Source organism: Mauremys mutica, chromosome 2 (assembly GCF_020497125.1).
Source record: "Mauremys mutica isolate MM-2020 ecotype Southern chromosome 2, ASM2049712v1, whole genome shotgun sequence".
NCBI classification, from domain to species: Eukaryota; Metazoa; Chordata; order Testudines; family Geoemydidae; genus Mauremys; species Mauremys mutica.
In genome coordinates, this window is record NC_059073.1 from 256,600,551 (window position 1) to 256,618,739 (window position 18,189).

The window sequence follows — 18,189 nt, forward strand, 5'->3', positions numbered from 1 at the left end:
ATGCCTGCGGGAGGTCCGCTGCTCCCGGGGCTCCGGTGGACCTCCCGCAGGCATGACTGCGGACGGTTCGCTTGTCGCGCGGCTCAGCTGGCCCGCCCGCAGGCACGCCTGCGGGAGGTCCACCGGCTCCGGTTGAGCTGCCGCAGGCGTGCCTGCGGGCGGTCCAGCTGAGCCGCGCGACCAGCGAACCGTCCGCAGTCATGCCTGCGGCAGCTCAACCGGAGCCGATGGACCACCCGCAGGCACGCCTGCGGGCGGTCCAGCTGAGCCGCGGGACGAGCGCTCCCGACCGGTCCCTGGTCCTGAAAAGGTTGGGGACCCCTGCTCCAGATCATTAATGAAGATATTGAACAAAACTGGCCCCAGGACCAACCCTTGTGGCACTCCGTTTGATACCAGCTGCCAACTAGACATGGAGCCATTGATCACTACCCGTTGAGCCCGACGATCTAGCCAGCTTTCTATCCACCTTGTAGTCCATTCATCCAGCCCATACTTCTTTAACTTGCCGGCAAGAATACTGTGGGAGACCATATCAAAAGCTTTGCTAAAGTCAAGGAATAACACATCCACTGCTTTCCCCTCATCCACAGAGCCAGTTATCTCATCACAGAAGGCAATTAGGTTAGTCAGGCATGATTTGCCCTTGGTGAATCCATGCTGACTGTTCCTGATCACGTTCCTCTAAGTGCTTCAGAATTGATTCCTTGGGGACCTGCTCCATGATTTTTCCAGGGCCTGAGGTGAGGCTGACTGGCCTGTAGTTCCCCGGATCCTGCTCCTTCCCTTTTTTAAAGATGGGCACTACATTAGCCTTTTTCCAGTCATCTGGGACCTCCCCCAATTGCCATGAGTTTTCAAAGATAATGGCCAATGGCTCTGCAGTCACACCCGCCAACTACTTTAGCACCCTTGGATGTAGTGCATCCGGCCCCATGGATTTGTGCTCATCCAGCTTTTCTAAATAGTCCCGAACCACTTCTTTTTCCACAGAGGGCTGGTCACCTCCTCCCCATGCTGTGCTGCCCAGTGCAGCAGTCTGGGAGCTGACCTTGTTCGTGAAGACAGAGGCAAAAAAAGCATTGAGTACATTAGCTTTTTCCACATCCTCTGTCACTAGGTTGCCTCCCTCACTCAGTAAGGGGCCCACACTTTCCTTGACTTTCCTCTTGTTGCTAACATACCTGAAGAAACCCTTCTTGTTACTCTTAACATCTTTTGCTAGCTGCAACTCCAAGTGTGATTTGGCCTTCCTGATTTCACTCCTGCTTGCCTGAGCAATATTTTTATACTCCTCCCTGGTCATTTGTCCAATCTTCCACTTCTTGTAAGCTTCTTTTTTGTGTTTAAGATCAGCCAGGATTTCACTGTTAAGTCAAGCTGGTCACCTGCCATATTTACTATTCTTTCTACACATCGGGATGGTTTGTTCCTGCAACCTCAATAAAGATTCTTTAAAATACAGCCAGCTTTCCTGGACTCCTTTCCCCACTCATGTTGTTCTCCCAGGAGATCCTGCCCATCAGTTCTCTGAGGGAGTCAAAGTCTGCTTTTGTGAAGTCCAGGGTCTGTTTTCTGCTGCTCTCCTTTCTTCCTTATGTCAGGATCCTGAACTCTACCATCTCATGGTCACTGCCTCCCAGTTCCCATCCACCTTTGCTTCCCCTACTTATTCTTCCCTGTTAGTGAGCAGCAGGTCAAGAAGAACTCTGCCCCTAGTTGGTTCCTCCAGCACTTGCACCAGGAAATTGTCCCCTATATTTTCCAAAAACTTCCTGGATTGTCTGTGCACTGCTGTATTGCTCTCCCAGCAGATATCAGAGTGATTGAAGTCTCCCAGGAGAACCAGGACCTGCGATCTAGCAACGTCTGTTAGTTGCCGGAAGAAAGCCTCGTCCACCTCATCCCCCTGGTCTGGTGGTCTGTAGCAGACTCCCACCACGACATCACCCTTGTTGCTCACAGTTCTAAACTTAATCCAGAGAGTCTCAGGTTTTTCTGCAGTTTCATACCGGAGCTCTGAGCAGTCATACTGCTCTCTTACAAACAATGCAACTCCCCCACCTTTTCTTCCCTGCCTGTCCTTCCTGAACAGTTTATATCCATCCATGACAGTACTCCACTTGCATTCCTATACTTGAACTCAAAATCTTAACAGTAACCTCATATGCATTTATTTCAGTTATATCAACAGATCAGCTCATCAGACCATCAACTATTCCATGCATTTGGGAAGCTATTCTGCCTTAATACCATTGCGGTTATGTTAAAGTTTTGTGTCAAACTGCAAGTTTGATTAAATTAGAGTATATATTGAAATGGACGTGAAAGCTTTATGAAGCATTGGAGTGTGTTATCGACGGTGTTCTAGGCAGTGAAGGTGGAAAGGAATGCAAAAGGAAGGTTTTCCCCTTAACTTCATGTGTCCCTAATTTTAAGATTTTGGGTTAATGGAGTGTGTCCTGCTGCATCCTTAACTTCCACTAAAACATAGTTTTTGTTTGTTCATTTCTTGGGGGATTTTTTTATATTGCTTTGGTGTACCTCAGTGTATGACTCGCCAGAGTCAGGGAGAAAGGGAACTGCTCGTGCCTGAAAATCAGAGGGGAAAAAACTGTGCTGCTGGAGCTGCTTCTGACTATGTCAACCCACCTGAAAAGTATGAGAGACTGTGATGTGTGTTGGTAAATTCTTTGTAATATTGTCTCCCTGTTTTTTTTGTTTTTTGTAAAACCCACAAACGTTACAAACACACTAAGAGCAATCCTCTGTGTTTAGTAGTGACAACATAATCTGTCAGCTAGAGAGGGAACCTTCATAAAGGAATCTGTCAGCACTCACTTCCCGAAACACTCTGTAGCCTCTCATGTACTTCTGGAAATTGGGTACAGCCAGGAGCAGCTTCAGCAGCAGGGTGCACATGCGTGCATTATATTAGCACATCTGCGTATTAATCTCCTCCTCCCCTGCCAGTATGAGATGTAACTCTCAAATTTCAAGATGCTAGTGTGATAGCTGCTATCTTGGCAACACCAGGGGTTGAAGCAGTGACCTTCATAGCTAAAGGAATGAGTCTTTACTGCTTGTGCTAAAGAGTCAGGTTGTCACACACTCACATTACTGTGGATTGGACATCTGGGGTGGGAGTGGGGTAAGACACATAACACACATTAACTTTTGGGTTACTCAAGTTAATAAGTGACAAATGCATAAAATGTAAAACCTGTGTATTTTGGTCATTCACATCATAATTTACAAATTATCGTAGTGTTTAAGTGGAAACCTGCTTTGAACTGTTTTTTCCCCACTGTCGATAGTATATTCCAGTAATGGTTATAGTATTATTCCAAAAAGATGCAGCAGCTCTGAATAACACACAGAGGAATTGTTTGAGTCATAGCAGGTGTGTGGGAGAAGTGTTTCTGCATGAGTTTGCTCACTGCAGTTTCTTTCAGCGCTCAGGATTGCATCCTGGGCAAGCAGTCCTGCTCTGACTCTCCTTCCTATTCGGCTAGCTTGATACCCTAGCCCAAAGAGGAATCACTAGCAGCATTACTACCATTAGATGCAAAAGCACAGTGGATATTGGATGTCAAATGCTGATAGCATGTTCAGGCAATAGGTGCAGCCGCTCTCCACTACTTACATTTGTGTGTGGTGTTCATAGAATATCACAGATAGATATTGCAGAATCTCTTTCTGTACTTGTATCTTTCGTAGAAGACTGCCATTTTGGTATAAATTAACTATTGTTTTCCCTTCTGCAGCAGTAGTTACTTTTGTGGGCACAATGAGATTAATTATCCTTATTCTAGCATATGAAGACCTGTCCCATTTGCAAAGGATGAGCAAAGGGCTAGCAACCCAGCATTTTGAGGTGGTATTTGGAGCTTGAGGCAGGTTGGGTGGACCTTAGGTTAAGTGTATGGTTATGTACAAATTGTTTTAAAATATGCAAATTAGCTCCTTTAATGTCACACATGGAATGCCTCAAAACTTGGCCTATAAACAAGTTCAGTGCTGCAGGGGCTGGACAGCCATAAGGAAAGCTCCTCCTTTGGATATTAGATGGTATCTTCTCAATGGCTGTTTCTGCCTGTAATTGTCTCACACGGGGCCACAAGCAGGGAAGGACAGAATGAAGCAGTGGAGACGGGCATTTTTAACATGAGGTAGCATTTGAAAATTGTCTCTAGGACCCCTATGAGGCAGAAAGGGGCCATTGAAGAGTTTATGGAGATGAGTTGGATGGCATATACATTCTCCAGCCTTCTCTCCTCCAGTCAGTATGGCCCAGTGAGTTTCAAGTCACTTTCCCGTGTCCACAGAGCAAGTCAGTGGCTGAGCTGGGAAGTATACTCAGGAGTTCCTATATGCATCCACCACAACACAAAGCCTCTAATTGCTTTATTCATCCACCACAACACTCTGCCTCTAATTGCATTTTCCCACTGCAGATTTTTGTATAGTTTAGTCTATAGGTGATATTTTAACAATAGACATAAAAACCAGTACGTACAAAATATTCTTTTAATTGTGGTACTAACACTTCTTGCATAAATTCTAGTCTTATGTTACACACATCAGATGCCACTGAATTTGGTCCAAAACTAGTTAATGTTGCCTGATTAATAGGATGTCTGAGCTGAAGACTGTACATTGCCATATGCTGCCCTGAATCTGTGAGTTTGGCAATCCCCACTGATAGCAGTAGAATGTATGTATACAGGAATCATTGCCTGTATGTGGACATTAATTTTAGGGGGGGTTATTCAATTTTATTAATTTGGGTTGTTTTATTTAATATAATATGGTTATTCCCACTAAAAAGAATTGCTAAGGTTTAGAACAGTGGAAAATCTGTGTGAGTTTAGGATAATAAAATTAAAGATACTCCAAAATATAATATTTTAATTTGTTTAAAATAATCAGATTTTCGTATACGTATTAATTATGTAATGCTCCAACCCTACCATCTGATACTTAGTGTGGGGTAAATGCATCCCTTGCATAGCTCCAGTGAACTCAATGGAGACATACCAGGGATGAATCTGGCCTAATACAATAACCCAGTAGCCCGATTGTGCACCAAAAACTGAACACAATCAAGCAAAGCAAGCCAGCAGTGATATTTTCCTATGTTATCCTGTTGAAATCAGTGCTAGCACACTGTACCTGAAAAATATTAAGATATTATTTTGAGATATGAAGAGTAAAATAAGTTTAGCAGGACTGAAAACTTCCTTTAATCTCTATAATCACCATGTAAGCTCTTAGGGGCCAGCAACATCTCTTTATTATGTATTTGTAAGTGCCTAAAATAATGAGTACCTGATTAATGACTGGGCTTGTAGGCACTACTGTAATATAAATAATAAAGAACAATAATCATTTTTGTCTCTGACCTGAAGAAGGAACGTTAAAATTTTATATATGCACGCACACACATACAGATATATATATACACACACACACACACACAGATATATTATACACAAAAACTTCATTAAAAGTACATTATTAAGCTTGCAAAGTCAAGCACTGAAAAGTTGGGAATTGCCAGAAGTAAAGTTGTTTACTCATATGCCTCACTTCTGCATATGCTTCATGATACAGTCTTTAATTACATGACTACATATTTTTTTCCCACAGAATACCTCCTAATTCAGTGCCCAGAGTGGATGGTGTTCTCTTAATGAATAGCTATTGAATATTTTTTTCAGGGCCGCCCGGGGGGGGGGAGGGGCGCGCAAGTGGGGCAATTTGCCCTGGGCCCCACAGGGGCCCCGCAAGCCGCTCCCAGTTTTCGGCGGCACTTCCACGGCGGGCCCTTCACTCGCTCTGCGTCTTCGGTGGCGGGTCCTTCGGTGCAGAGGAAGACTCGGAGCGAGTGAAGGACCTGCTGCTGAAGTGCTGCCGAAGCCTCGGAGCGCCGCCTGGTGAGTACAAGTGCCGCAAGCGGCGGGGGGGGAGGGGAGCCGCGATCGGCAGCACTTAAGCTGCTCTACCACCGCCGCTTCATTCTTTGGCTGCATTTGGTGGCAGGTCCTTCCCTCCAAGAGGGACCCACCACTGAATTGCCGCCGAAGGCCCGGCCCTGCCCCAGGCCCCCTGAATCCTCTGAGCGGCCCTGATTTTTTTTCTCCTCATTATTCAATGTATGTCCTCACGCTCTATTTACTGCATACTATTCAAACCTGCTCTGAGAAATAATTATTAAATTTTTCATGGGCTCTTCTATGGCACTCATCTTAACATTTGTGAAGCACTCAGATACTGTAATCTTCACAACATCCTTATGAGGTGAGATGATGTATCATCCCCATTTTATAGATGAGGAGGTGATGCACACAGAAATTAAGGTAATAGATTTCCATTCATTTTGCGTGCCCAATATGAGAAGCATAGGACTGGATTATTCAGAGTAAAGTGCTATATAATGCCAAGAATCCTGTGGCACCTTATAGACTAACAGACGTTTTGCAGCATGAGCTTTCGTGGGTGAATACCCACTTCTTCGGATGGCATCCGAAGAAGTGGGTATTCACCCACGAAAGCTCATGCTGCAAAACGTCTGTTAGTCTATAAGGTGCCACAGGATTCTTTGCTGCTTCTACAGAACCAGACTAACACGGCTACCCCTCTGATATAATGCCAAGTACATGTTTAAAGCACAGGTCCCACTGACTTCAGTTGCAGCTATAAGTGCTCAGAATTTCTGTAAATCACACAGATAGGCCTGGTATACACTAAAAAGCTATGTCACTCAGAAGTGTGAAAAATCCACAACCCTGAGCAGCGCAGTTAAGCCAACCTAAACATGGGGGTAGACAGTGGTAGGTTGATGGGAGAATTCTTCTGTCTATCTAGCTACTCCCTGTCAGAGAGGTGGATTACCTATGCCAATAGGAGAACCCCTCCCATCGGCATAGGTAGCACTACATTGAAGCGATACAGTGGCACTGCTGCAGCACTGTCTCTTGTAGCGTTTCAAGTGTAGACAAGCAATGAGTGATACGATTTGGGGTTTTTGTGAAAAGTTTCGTTTGAGATATGTAATAATAGTAGGAGGGTTTTCAAGACTTGAGTCAAATGCTCTATTATTATTTTTATTTAATTAAAATCCCTTTCAGGTTGTTTTTACCTCGTCACCATTTGATCAGAGAGAACCAATTTGCAGTGTTTTTTGTAACTTTTATTTAAGAACAGAAAAAACTATAAGGTTAACTAATTTCTTATTCATATCTAAGTACTAAAGAATATGAAAATTAGATTGATTACAGTGTAAATCAAGTTAGTCAAATCAAGACATTAACAATACAAATTAGAATTAGTAAATTAAAAAGATAATTTAAGACCAACAATTGGTCAAGTCATTAGATGAGCACAATCAGGAATCAAATCACAAAGTTAACAACACCAATGATTGAATGAATGACAGTCTTTCTGTCTCTGTATGTTTTTGTTTGTTTGCAAGGGGTGTTGCTGCTGCTGCTGTTGTTGTTGTTGTAGTAGTACGCATGTTGGTCCCAGGATATTAGGGCTTATCTACACTACAATCTTAAATTGACCTATGTTAGCCATGACATTGACAAAAATGACAGCCTACAGCCGATGTAAGGAATGCAGTGTCTGCTCAGACATTGCATCACCCTAAGTACACCAACATAAGTCCTACACCTCTCAGGGAGGTTGAGTTGTGATGATGATGTAGTAGGGCACTTACATCGGCGGGAGCAAGGCTGTAGTGTAGACACTGACATACTTAGGTCGACATAAGATGCCTTATGTTGATCTAACTCTGCAGTGTAGACCAAGCTTTAGAGAGTCACGGTGGGTTAGGTAATATCTTTTATTGGACCAAGTTCTGTTGGTAAATGAGACAAACTTTCAAGCTTACACAGAGTTTTTCACGTGTGGGAAAGGCATTCAGAGTATTGTAACTAAAAAAAAGGTGGAAGAGATTGTTAAGCATAAGGAGTTAACTCGCGTTACAAATGACCATTCAAGGTGAAGTGGGCTGTTAACTTCTCTGCAGTCATAGGACAAAGGAAGGTTAGTTGGTTACAGATTGTTGTAGTGAACCATATATTCAATGTCTTTATGGTCCTACACTTGCCTATCACGTGTGGGGTACCTAATGCACTAAATCCCCCAATAACAGCTATGTGGATGAAACAAGAGAATCACTATGCTCTCAAATGAACTCATCCAGAAAAATGATAAAACACTTCACAGAATGATCACTCCATATCTGATATGTCAGTCCTCACCCTCAAAGTAAAGCTGTACAACACCTTCAAAAGATGAGCCTGGGAGCTTAAATTCATAACTTTGCTAGACACAAAAAATCATAGATTCAATAAAAACACTGGATTTATGGCTCATTACAACAATCTGTAACCCACTAACCCTCCTTTGTCCTATGACTGCAGAGGTGTTAAATGCCAACTTCACCTTGAATGGTCTCTTACAACATGTTAATTCCATATAATTAATAATCTATTCCACCTTGTATTTAGCAGTGACACGCTGAGTACTTTTCCCAGGACTGAAGAAGAGCTCTGTGTAAGCTTGAAAGCTTATCCATTTGACCAACAGAAGGATTTGCTCTTCAGTTTGAGTCATTCAGGAACTGCAGTCTGGGAAACTAGGCAATGTCTTCTGGTTCAGATACTGTCACACTACTGGGCGTCATCCTCTGATCAACTGGCAGCTCTGCAATGTCTTTGTCTCTGCTTTCCTTAGAAGGGAAAGTAGGCATATCAGCCTCTGTTTGTCATCATGGTGACCTTGAGAGGAGCAGACTCACTTTCTTGTTTATCTGTTTTTTATGAGTAAATTCAACCTGGCATCATACCAGCAATCTTCTGACCAAATCAGGAGACCACAGGTTTCTCACCTCAACTGCACAGTCCAGTCCTGAAGTGAGGTCAGTCTGACTTTTGTTCTGCTGTTGGGGCCCTCCTTCTTAGGGTACTGCTTCTTTGTCACATCCACCGGTGTGGTTTTTCCAAAAGCAATTGTAGTGAATAACAGGACATAAGGAATTCACCAAAATGGATTTCAACTCCCCTTATCTAGGTGAACAGCCCTACATAAAAACATAACATAACATAAGAACGGCCATACCGGATCAGACCAAAGGTCCATCCAGCCCAGTAGCCTGTCTGCCGACAGTGGCCAATACCAGGTGCCCCAGAGGGAGTGAACCTAACAGGCAATGATCAAGTGATCTCTCTCCTGCCATTCATCTCTACCCTCTGACAAACAGAAGCTAGGAACACCATTCCTTACCCATCCTGGCTAATAGCCATTAATGGACTTAACCTCCATGAACTTATCTAGTTCTCTTTTAAACCCTGTTATAGTCCTAGCCTTCACAACCTCCTCAGGCAAGGAGTTCCACGGGTTGACTGTGTGCTGTGTGAAGAAGAACTTCCTTTTATTTGTTTTAAAGCTGCTGCCCATTAATTTCATTTGGTGGCCCCTAGTTCTTATATTATGGGAGCAAGTAAATAACTTTTCCTATTCACTTTCTCCACACCACTCATGATTTTATATACCTCTATCATAGCCCCCCTGAATGGCCTCCTGAGTATCAGGGCCTGACACCTTCCTGGTCATAATGTATGACTCTTTGTCCTTTGGCTTAGAAAAGTTGTTCCCCACCCATTCATGTCTCATGTTTACATTTTCCCAAGTCAGACAGGGCTTCATGAGCAAAGTAAGAAATTACAGAACTGTCGCCCTGTCAGAAACACTAGGGAATTAAGTGAAAGATTTCACTTTATCAATCTCAAAGCCAAGCTGCTTGTTAAATTCATTAGCATAAACTTACTAAAAATATAATAAATTAAAGTTTATTCTTCATGTCCATACTACTATAGGCCAATATGTCATATAACTTCCTCACTCCACAGATGGAATGAGGAGGCTGCTTAAGAATTTCTTCTTACATCATTACACAATATGAACTTTAAGCATATCACATTTGTATTTGAAATTAAATTCATAACTGATTTCTTATCCTCAAACTAACACATAGTCTAACACTTAAATTTAAGCGTATTAGTAAAAATTAATTTTCTCTGTTATCGCTTCCACTAAGTGACGTTGCTGTAGCATTTGTATCCAGTTCAGTACAGACATTTTCTTTCTGCATTAACTCATTTGTCTCTGGGTCTTCTGCCACCAGTAATGGCAGAGATCTCACTATTCTTTGACCAAGATTTTATAGGGCACCAATGAGGAGAAAGAGAACCTTGTAATTTTTCAAAACAATATAATATGAAGGAGAAGTGAGTGAGTAAACTGGATGCTAGGGCCAAATTTAGGAACAGGAATGCATGATAATCTTGTATTTCTCTGGGTTAGTATCTTTCTCTAATCCATATATGACCTTTGTAGTGTTAACAAGGAATGGTTTGCCTGTGCAAACCCAATGAATCTCTTTTACAGCATGACAGAGGTTCAAATGGGGAACTAGGTACTGTTCTGGGTCAGAAGCCCTATACGCCACTATAAGTCTCATTTTGCAAGTATTCCACATTTGAAACTGATTTACTCTTTTATGCATTTACAGTCTCTGCAAAATGTAAATTCAGCAAAAATGCCTCTTCCATTCTTCCTACATTTACATAAATAAGGCCAGCACTCCCCAGATTGTAAACTATATGCACCTGGTTAAGTAGGATGCCTTCAGGGTTAATTTTCTGGGGGAGATTAAGTCACCCCCATTTTTGGAAACAGCATCACATAGGAACTCTGTGGCAGAGACAGAGATAGCATTCAATTCTCCAGGGTGGCATTCAACTGCCTTAACCATGAGACCATCCTTTCTCTTCTTGCAATTCTGTCTCACACTTTCCAACTTGTGCAACAAATGAGGCAAGGGTCCTACAGATAGCAGCCCCCTTAACTACACAACTCTGATTCATCTCTGGAGCAGCTTCACCCTGTGCACTGAAAGAGGCAAGGGTTCTCTATAAAAAATAGTATGTGATCATATAATTAAAAATGCTATCAGAATGCATATGCACAAGGGAGGCCAAATTCAGGTTGCACTGGCAACCTTAATTCAGGCATTTGCTAGCTTTTGAGTGCTTGAATTTGCAACCTTAATTTTCTTTTATCATACTTTGTGTGTAATTTCCTAGGTTTTTAAAAAAGAAAACTGAAATCTGCCCCAGAAATTCCATTAATTGGCATCATTATTGCATTGATTGACACCTATATGGGTCATCAACAGGACTGGAACCTTTATATCCACCACACAGAACTCTGCCACTTGAGTTAATGACTTGTCAGCCTCTACATAGACAAGCACAAGAAGGGAATGAGAGAGTTTGCTAGTGGGTTTTGCAGATATTTTCTGCCAACAGAGGAATGGTGGGACTCAGGAATCTTGGGTTTCATTTAAGATTTTGGAGAGGGGCATGCTTTCATGAGGTCATAGAATCCTTCTGCCTATTCCCATCAACCTTGACCCTTTCTGCCCTGTCCTTAACCACCTGTCTCTTTTTCCCCATTCCTAGCTCCTTATCCCAGTTCCATTGCCCTGGCCTGCCTAGTCGCAGTCTCCACTCCCATGGCCAAGTGAGTACCAGTTTGCCCACTCCTAACTTCTTATTCAATCTGTCTCTTCCCTCCCCTCCCACTGTCTCCCAGTTCCAATCTCTTCCCCAGGTTCCTCATCCAATCTCTGCAACATATTAGCTCCATGAAGATGAGTATTGTAGTTCCCCTACTGGCTACCTCTCTTCCCAAATACATGGAAAGGACAACCAGAATTTGGCCTTGTGTCTGAATGTAGGAAGAACAATAATATTTTGACAATGTCTGTCTCTGCTGTACATAACGTTAAGTGGTCTGTTTACAAGCAAAAGTAATTAAAAACTTCTATACTCACAAGTTATTTTTTCTGTAGGTTTTGGTTTTACCATTCACAAAATTCAGTCAATAACTACAAACTAAGACAACTGTCTTTGAGGGAAAGCAGAAGGATAATAAATTCATTACATCATTATTTATAGTTATGTTTGTGACTGAACACAGCATAACAGGCATCGAGCCAGTATTTAAAGGCTGAAAACAGATTTATAAAACCTTCAATATATCAGTCTAAGCAGGCCTGGAGTCTGCAGTCTATATCACAATTTAATCTGTCTTTGCAACACAATTTAAAAAAAAATTAGACTGTCTCTGTGGTTAATCATTAACATTTAAAATAAAATCTGAACAAAGATGGGTCCCAGAAATGCAACCACCAAATATGTGGTGCCAACAGAACATGGAATTTGTTTAAAAAATCATTGATTGAAAGTGCCATACCATTTTCTGTCAAATATTTTGTTCATTCCAGTTTGCCTGATCTGTATTTTGCAAACTCTTGGAGTAAAAGTATTATTGTACTCCAGTCAAAACTTTGGTCAGTACAGACCAGATCTCATAGACTCTCAGATTTTGAGGCCAGAAGGGACTATAATGATGATCTAATCTGACCACCTGCACATTGCACACCACAGAATCTCACCCATCCACTTCTGTAATAGACCCGTAACCTCTGGCTGAGTTACTGACATTCTGATATTACGATTTAAAGATTTCAAGTTACAGAGAATTCACCCTTTACACTAGTTTAAACCTGCAAGTGCCCTGTGTCCTATGCTACAGAGGAAGGCAAAAAGCCCCCAGGGTCTCTACCAATCTGATCCGGTGGATTCCTTCCCGACCCCAAACATGATGATCAGTTAGACCCTGAGCATTTCAACAAGACCCAACAGGCAGACTCTTGGGAAAGAATTCTCTGTAGTAACTCAGAGCCCTCCCCAACTAGTATCCCATCACCAGCCCTTTGGGATATTTGCCACTAGCAGTCCCAAATCTGTAGGCAGTCTCATCATACTATCCCCCCCATAAAAGTCTTGGAAGCCAGTTGGGCTTTTTGTCCCCACCATTCCTCTTGGAAGGCTGTTCCAGAACTTCACTTCTCTGATGTTTAGAAACTTTCATCTAATTTCAAGCCTAAACTTGTTGATGGCCAGTTTATAGCCATTTGTTTTTGTGGCAACGTTGGTGCTTAACTTGAAATAACTCTTCTCCCTCCCTGGTATTTATCCCTCTCAAGTATGTATACAGAGCAATCATATCTCCCCTCAACCGTCTTTTGGTCAGGCTAAACAAGCCAAGCTCTTGAGTCTCCTCTCATAAGGTATGTTTTCCATTCCTCTGCACCTGTTCCAGTTTGAATTAACCTTTCTTAAACATGGGAGACCAAAACTGCAGACTGTATTCCAGGTGAGGTCTCACCAGTGTATTGTATAATGGTACTAACACTTTTTCCTCTCTCTACTGGAATTACCTTGCCTGATGCATCCTATGACTGCATTAGCCTTTTTCATGACCATGTCACATTGGCGGCTCATAGTCATCCTGTGATCAACCATTATATTCAGGTCTTTCTCCTCCTCTGTCGCTTCCAACTTATGGAAAAAGTTCCCAGCTTATGGAAAAAATTCTTGTTGTTTGTTCTTAAGTGCATGATGTTCCAGTTTGCACTATTAAATTTCATCCCACTTCTATTACTCAAGTTTTCAAGGTCACCCAGATCTTGAATGATATTCTAGCCCTCCTCCGTATTGCCAGTACCGCCAAACTTTGTGTAATTGGCAAATTTTCTTAGCACACACCCACTTTTTGTGTCAAGGTCATTAATAAAAATGATAAATAAGATTGGTCCTAAGACCAATCTCCGAGAACAACATTGCTTCTGTCTTTCATAGTTAATCTTTGAAACAAGCTGATTATAACTCCAAAACACAAAAAAACTGATGAAAACTATATATAATACAGTTTTCTTTAGCTCCCAAAAACCCAAAAGACTAACATTGGCTAATGGTATGGGCTGAAGTGTGTTTATACTGTAAAAGTGAACTAAAATGGGATTGTAGGATTCCATCTTTATTGCTGGTCAATGACAATCATTTCAATGTAATGGTATCTTAAGACCTAAAAAGGTCAACAAGTGGGAACATCATCCCACTCTGAACTTCTCTATTTGTGCACTCTAAATGAAGGGTTTAAATAGCACGTACTATTTTCTGGGGGCCCTCTGCACAAGGGTCAATATCATCCACATTGTACAATAGCAGGGACTGTCACATAATTTGAATTAAATGTTACTAAGCTGCTATTTCATTCAAATAAAATAAAGTTGGCATTCTCTCCTTCCTACTGTAGTATTTGGTATGCATCTCAGGAAACTTGCCAGGTACATAGTGGAGCCAGGGGTGCATATGTCCTTAAGGAAACAGACAAACTGAGACAGAGAAAACTGGGTCACACAAGCAAGCAACAGATATTAACATTTTCCTCTAAGCAGTTTTAATTTAACATGCATCTGTGGATCCATGCTGTTTTCACTGACTTTTGCAATGCTAAAAAGCCCTATCTTCAGAGAGTTATGCTATGTTTGACAGCACCCCCCACTGTATCATTTACACACATGCTTTCCTTCAACATTAGCCACATGCGTCTTTTCTTACCAAACACATATTTATCCATTAAGTAAAATATCACTCTCCAATAGTGATTTCATACAGAATTTGTATGCCTTTCCTAGACTATCTCATCTTAAGAACAGGAGACAGCTGGGTGGCTAAGTGGTGAGTAACTGGTCCAGACAGGGACCTTTGTCACCCTTCTGCTAAACTTTTTAAGTTGTCACCTATAATGCTAGTAAATGTCTTTAGATACTAGAATTAGGTGCTAAAAGCGCTATCCATATTATTACATTTCTTCAGCAGAGAGCATTTGGAGAGAGGTACATGAAAGAAAGAGTCACAAAATTAAAAAAAAAAAAAGAAGCCTGGCAGGAGATGGGGAGAAAAGAAAGAGATGAATAAGAGGTAAAAAGAAAAACAAGGCAAAGAAAATATAGCCTACATCAAACAGGATAATTGCCTTGTAAAACACAGACAAGAATTGCCACCACAATAGCCAGGTCAGGTATTAGGAGCAATGGGACAAGGTTCAATCACCTAATTTAAATCAAGAAAATACATTAAAGTTTGACTCTTAATTTTTACATTCATCCCCAGCTTTCCACACTCCATGCTTCTTCCAACCCCTCCTGCCCCTATATTTTTCTGCACTAATTCTGGAAATTAACTTCAAAACTTAGTAGCTGTGAGGAGGAGGGAGGGGCTGTATATATGGGTGCATACTGGAGAGTTTTGGGGGTTGCTATGTAAGATGGGTGGATGGTACAAGGGGTATGTAGTCTACTAGCATGTGTGGGAGGGCACCTGTGGGATAAAGTGGAGTGGAAGTTGGAGGCTGAGGGGGAAATTGGGATAGCTTTGGGAAAATGTTGCACCCCCTCACCTTCTGTCTCTGCTGCCTGTGCCTTTGCTACCATTAGGTGCTTCTTCCATCTGGTCCTTGATCCTTTGGATCCAGCAGAGAGCTCAGGGAGAGGGAAAGTAGAAGGGGCTGTCTGGATGCCTTACTCAACAGGCATCACAGCAGACCCTCGTGGCTGACAGCATTAACAATTTCAGGTATTTCTGCAGCCCAGATAGAGGTGTCACATCTCTGCTGGGCTATGGACTGTGTGACAAGCCTGCTGAATGCATGTGTTATGTGAGATGTATGCCACTTGGCAACCCTGCTGGTGCCCTGCAATGGAAGAGGGGAGCCGCTCTGGCTGGTCAGGGATTGGGATAGGTGTGGATTCTTTTAAACCATTGTCCTAATTAATAGAAGTGATGAACTTTCTTTGCAGCTTTGTTTAATACATAATAAGAAACTAATCCTTAATCACCCTCCATGGTCTAAAATGGGAGCAGTGGGGCTTTGTGCATCACAGTTGATGTGGAGAGACAATTTAGGTGTCCTACCCAAATATCTGCATGATGTGCAAAAACCCTCTGCAACACTTCATATACTGCAAAAAGAACAGGAGTACTTGTGGCACCTTGGAGACTAACACATTTATTTGAGCATAAGCTTTCATGGGCTACAGCTCACTTCATTGGATGCGTAGAATGGAACATAAAGATAGATGATATTTATACATACAGAGAACATGAAAAGGTGGTAGTACTCATACCAACTGTAAACGGTTAATTAATAGAAGCTATTATCAGCAGGGGAGAAAAATGTTTAAAGTGATAATCAAGATGACCCATTTCGGACAGTTGACATGAAGGTGTGAGGATACTTTAACATGGGGAAATAGATTCAATTAGTGTAATGACTGAGCCATTCCCAGTCTCTGTTCAAACCTAAGTTAATGGTATTGGTGATTAAACTAATTGAATCTATTTCCCTATTTTAAAGTATCCTCACACCTTCGTGTCAACTGTCCAAAATGGGCCATCTTCATTATCACTTCAAAAGTTTTTCTCCCCTGCTGATAATCGCTTCTCTTAATTAATTAGCCTCTTACAGTTGGTATGGGTACTTCCACCTTTTCCTGTTCTCTGTATGTATAAATATCTTCTTACTGTATGTTCCATTCCATACATCCGATGAAGTGGGCTGTAGCCCACGAAAGCTTATGCTCAAATAAATTTGTTAGTCTCTAAGGTGCCACAAGTACTCCTATTCTTTTTGCTGATACAGACTAACACGGCTGCTACTCTGAAACTTCATATACAGATTAAGTTTGCATCATGTGTAAGGAGAAACAGAAGTGCGGTGCAGAGGAGGCTGGCTCTGGGTGGACCTTCTTATGTCTGATCTGGTAACCCACATTCTGGTGTTCAGTATCTATTTGGTATGTGTGAGGGAGAGAATAATTATTCCTGCACATTAATGGGAGTTTCTGTTGTTATATACCTGATGTAACCATCATCGTTCAAAGTGGGAAGTAGCACTGACATTTTACTCCCTTGTTTATTTTATTCCCCAGTCACTGCAGGATCTGTCTTCTCTCGTTTGCAAGGGTTTCCTTACTTCTACTATTTATTGTCAGATCAGTGAAAGATGTTGTGTATTTGGTTGTCATGGGTTTTGTTACTATGGCAACTGAGTTAGACTATTAAGGGATAGCTCAGCCGGTTTCAACCGGCTGAGTGAGCTCTCTTTTTCTGTAAATAAAATGGAGGTTTTGGTTAGCTGTCTGCTCTCTGGCCTCAAGTGATTGCTTCCTACACCGGCTGCCCCTAGGACATAACACTGGCGACGAGGATGGGATCCTGGTGCTGCTCCAGTAACAGAAGGAAGTAGAAGTCAAGGTAAAGACCAAACAAAGAAAAAAAGCTGCTTGTTTGCACTGACTGTGAAAGTGAAACTAAAAATCATGGCTACTCTGACCAGGCCCCTGGAGCCTTTTGACGAGAATACAGAGCAGTGGCATGTGTATACTGAGCGTTTTGAGCTTTTTGGTATTGCAAATGACATTACAGAAGCGAAGAAGGTGCCAATATTCTTAACTGTTGTAGGGGCTAAAACCTACTCTCTGCTACGCAGCTTACTACACCCTGTTAAGCCTGAGACTAAATCTTACAGTGACATTGTGGAAATCCTGGGGTCTCATTTCTCCCCAAAACCACTGGTAATTGTTGAAAGATATAGGTTCCACAAAAGAGACCAAAAGGAAGATGAAACAGTTGTACAATTTGTAGCCATTTTAAAAAAGCTAGCAGAACACTGTGAATTTAAAGAGATGTTAAATGATGCCCTGCGTGACAGGTTAGTGTGTGGCCTCTGCAGTGAAGCTATACGGAAGCGCCTACTGACAGAGGCTCAGCTTACATTACAGAAGGCTGTTGATATTGCTGTCTCCATGGAACTGGCTACAAGGGAGGCACAATACATCGGTGCATCCCATAGGGTGCAAAAAGTGTCACAAGAACTGACCCACAAAACGGTGCAGAGTCAAGAATGTTACCGCTGTGGTAAGCTGGGTCACCAGGCATCAGAATGCTGGTGTAAGGACCTGGTGTGTCGACACTGTGGCAAAAAGGGACACATTGAGTATGCCTATAAACAAAAGAAAAAGAGGCCTGTGGTCTGGCCGACAAAAAGAGGAACCTTGCATACCCTAGAGCAGACCCAGGATGATCAAGGTGACACCTCCTCAGAAGAGGAAGTGCCACTGCATGTTTTGTCTTTGGCAGCGGGCTCACATGAATACTGGGTAACCCCCTTATTGGAGGGCAAACCTATACGCATGGAACT

The 18,189-nt window shown here is 42.2% G+C and overlaps 1 protein-coding gene across 6 annotated transcripts in view; it reads left to right on the top strand.

Annotated features, from left to right (window-relative positions):
- CACNB2 (calcium voltage-gated channel auxiliary subunit beta 2) overlaps positions 1-18,189 on the top strand; it is a 426,320-nt gene that overhangs the window by 22,945 nt on the left and 385,186 nt on the right. For 2 of the 6 annotated variants that reach the window (XM_045003333.1, XM_045003336.1), the window contains exon 1: positions 11,364-11,598. The exons of the other annotated variants lie outside the window; for them this stretch is intronic. In XM_045003333.1, the coding sequence (XP_044859268.1) occupies positions 11,389-11,598 (210 nt within the window). In that variant the 5' untranslated portion in view covers positions 11,364-11,388. Of the gene's footprint in view, positions 1-11,363; positions 11,599-18,189 lie in introns of those variants that run through there. 6 annotated transcript variants of the gene reach the window in all.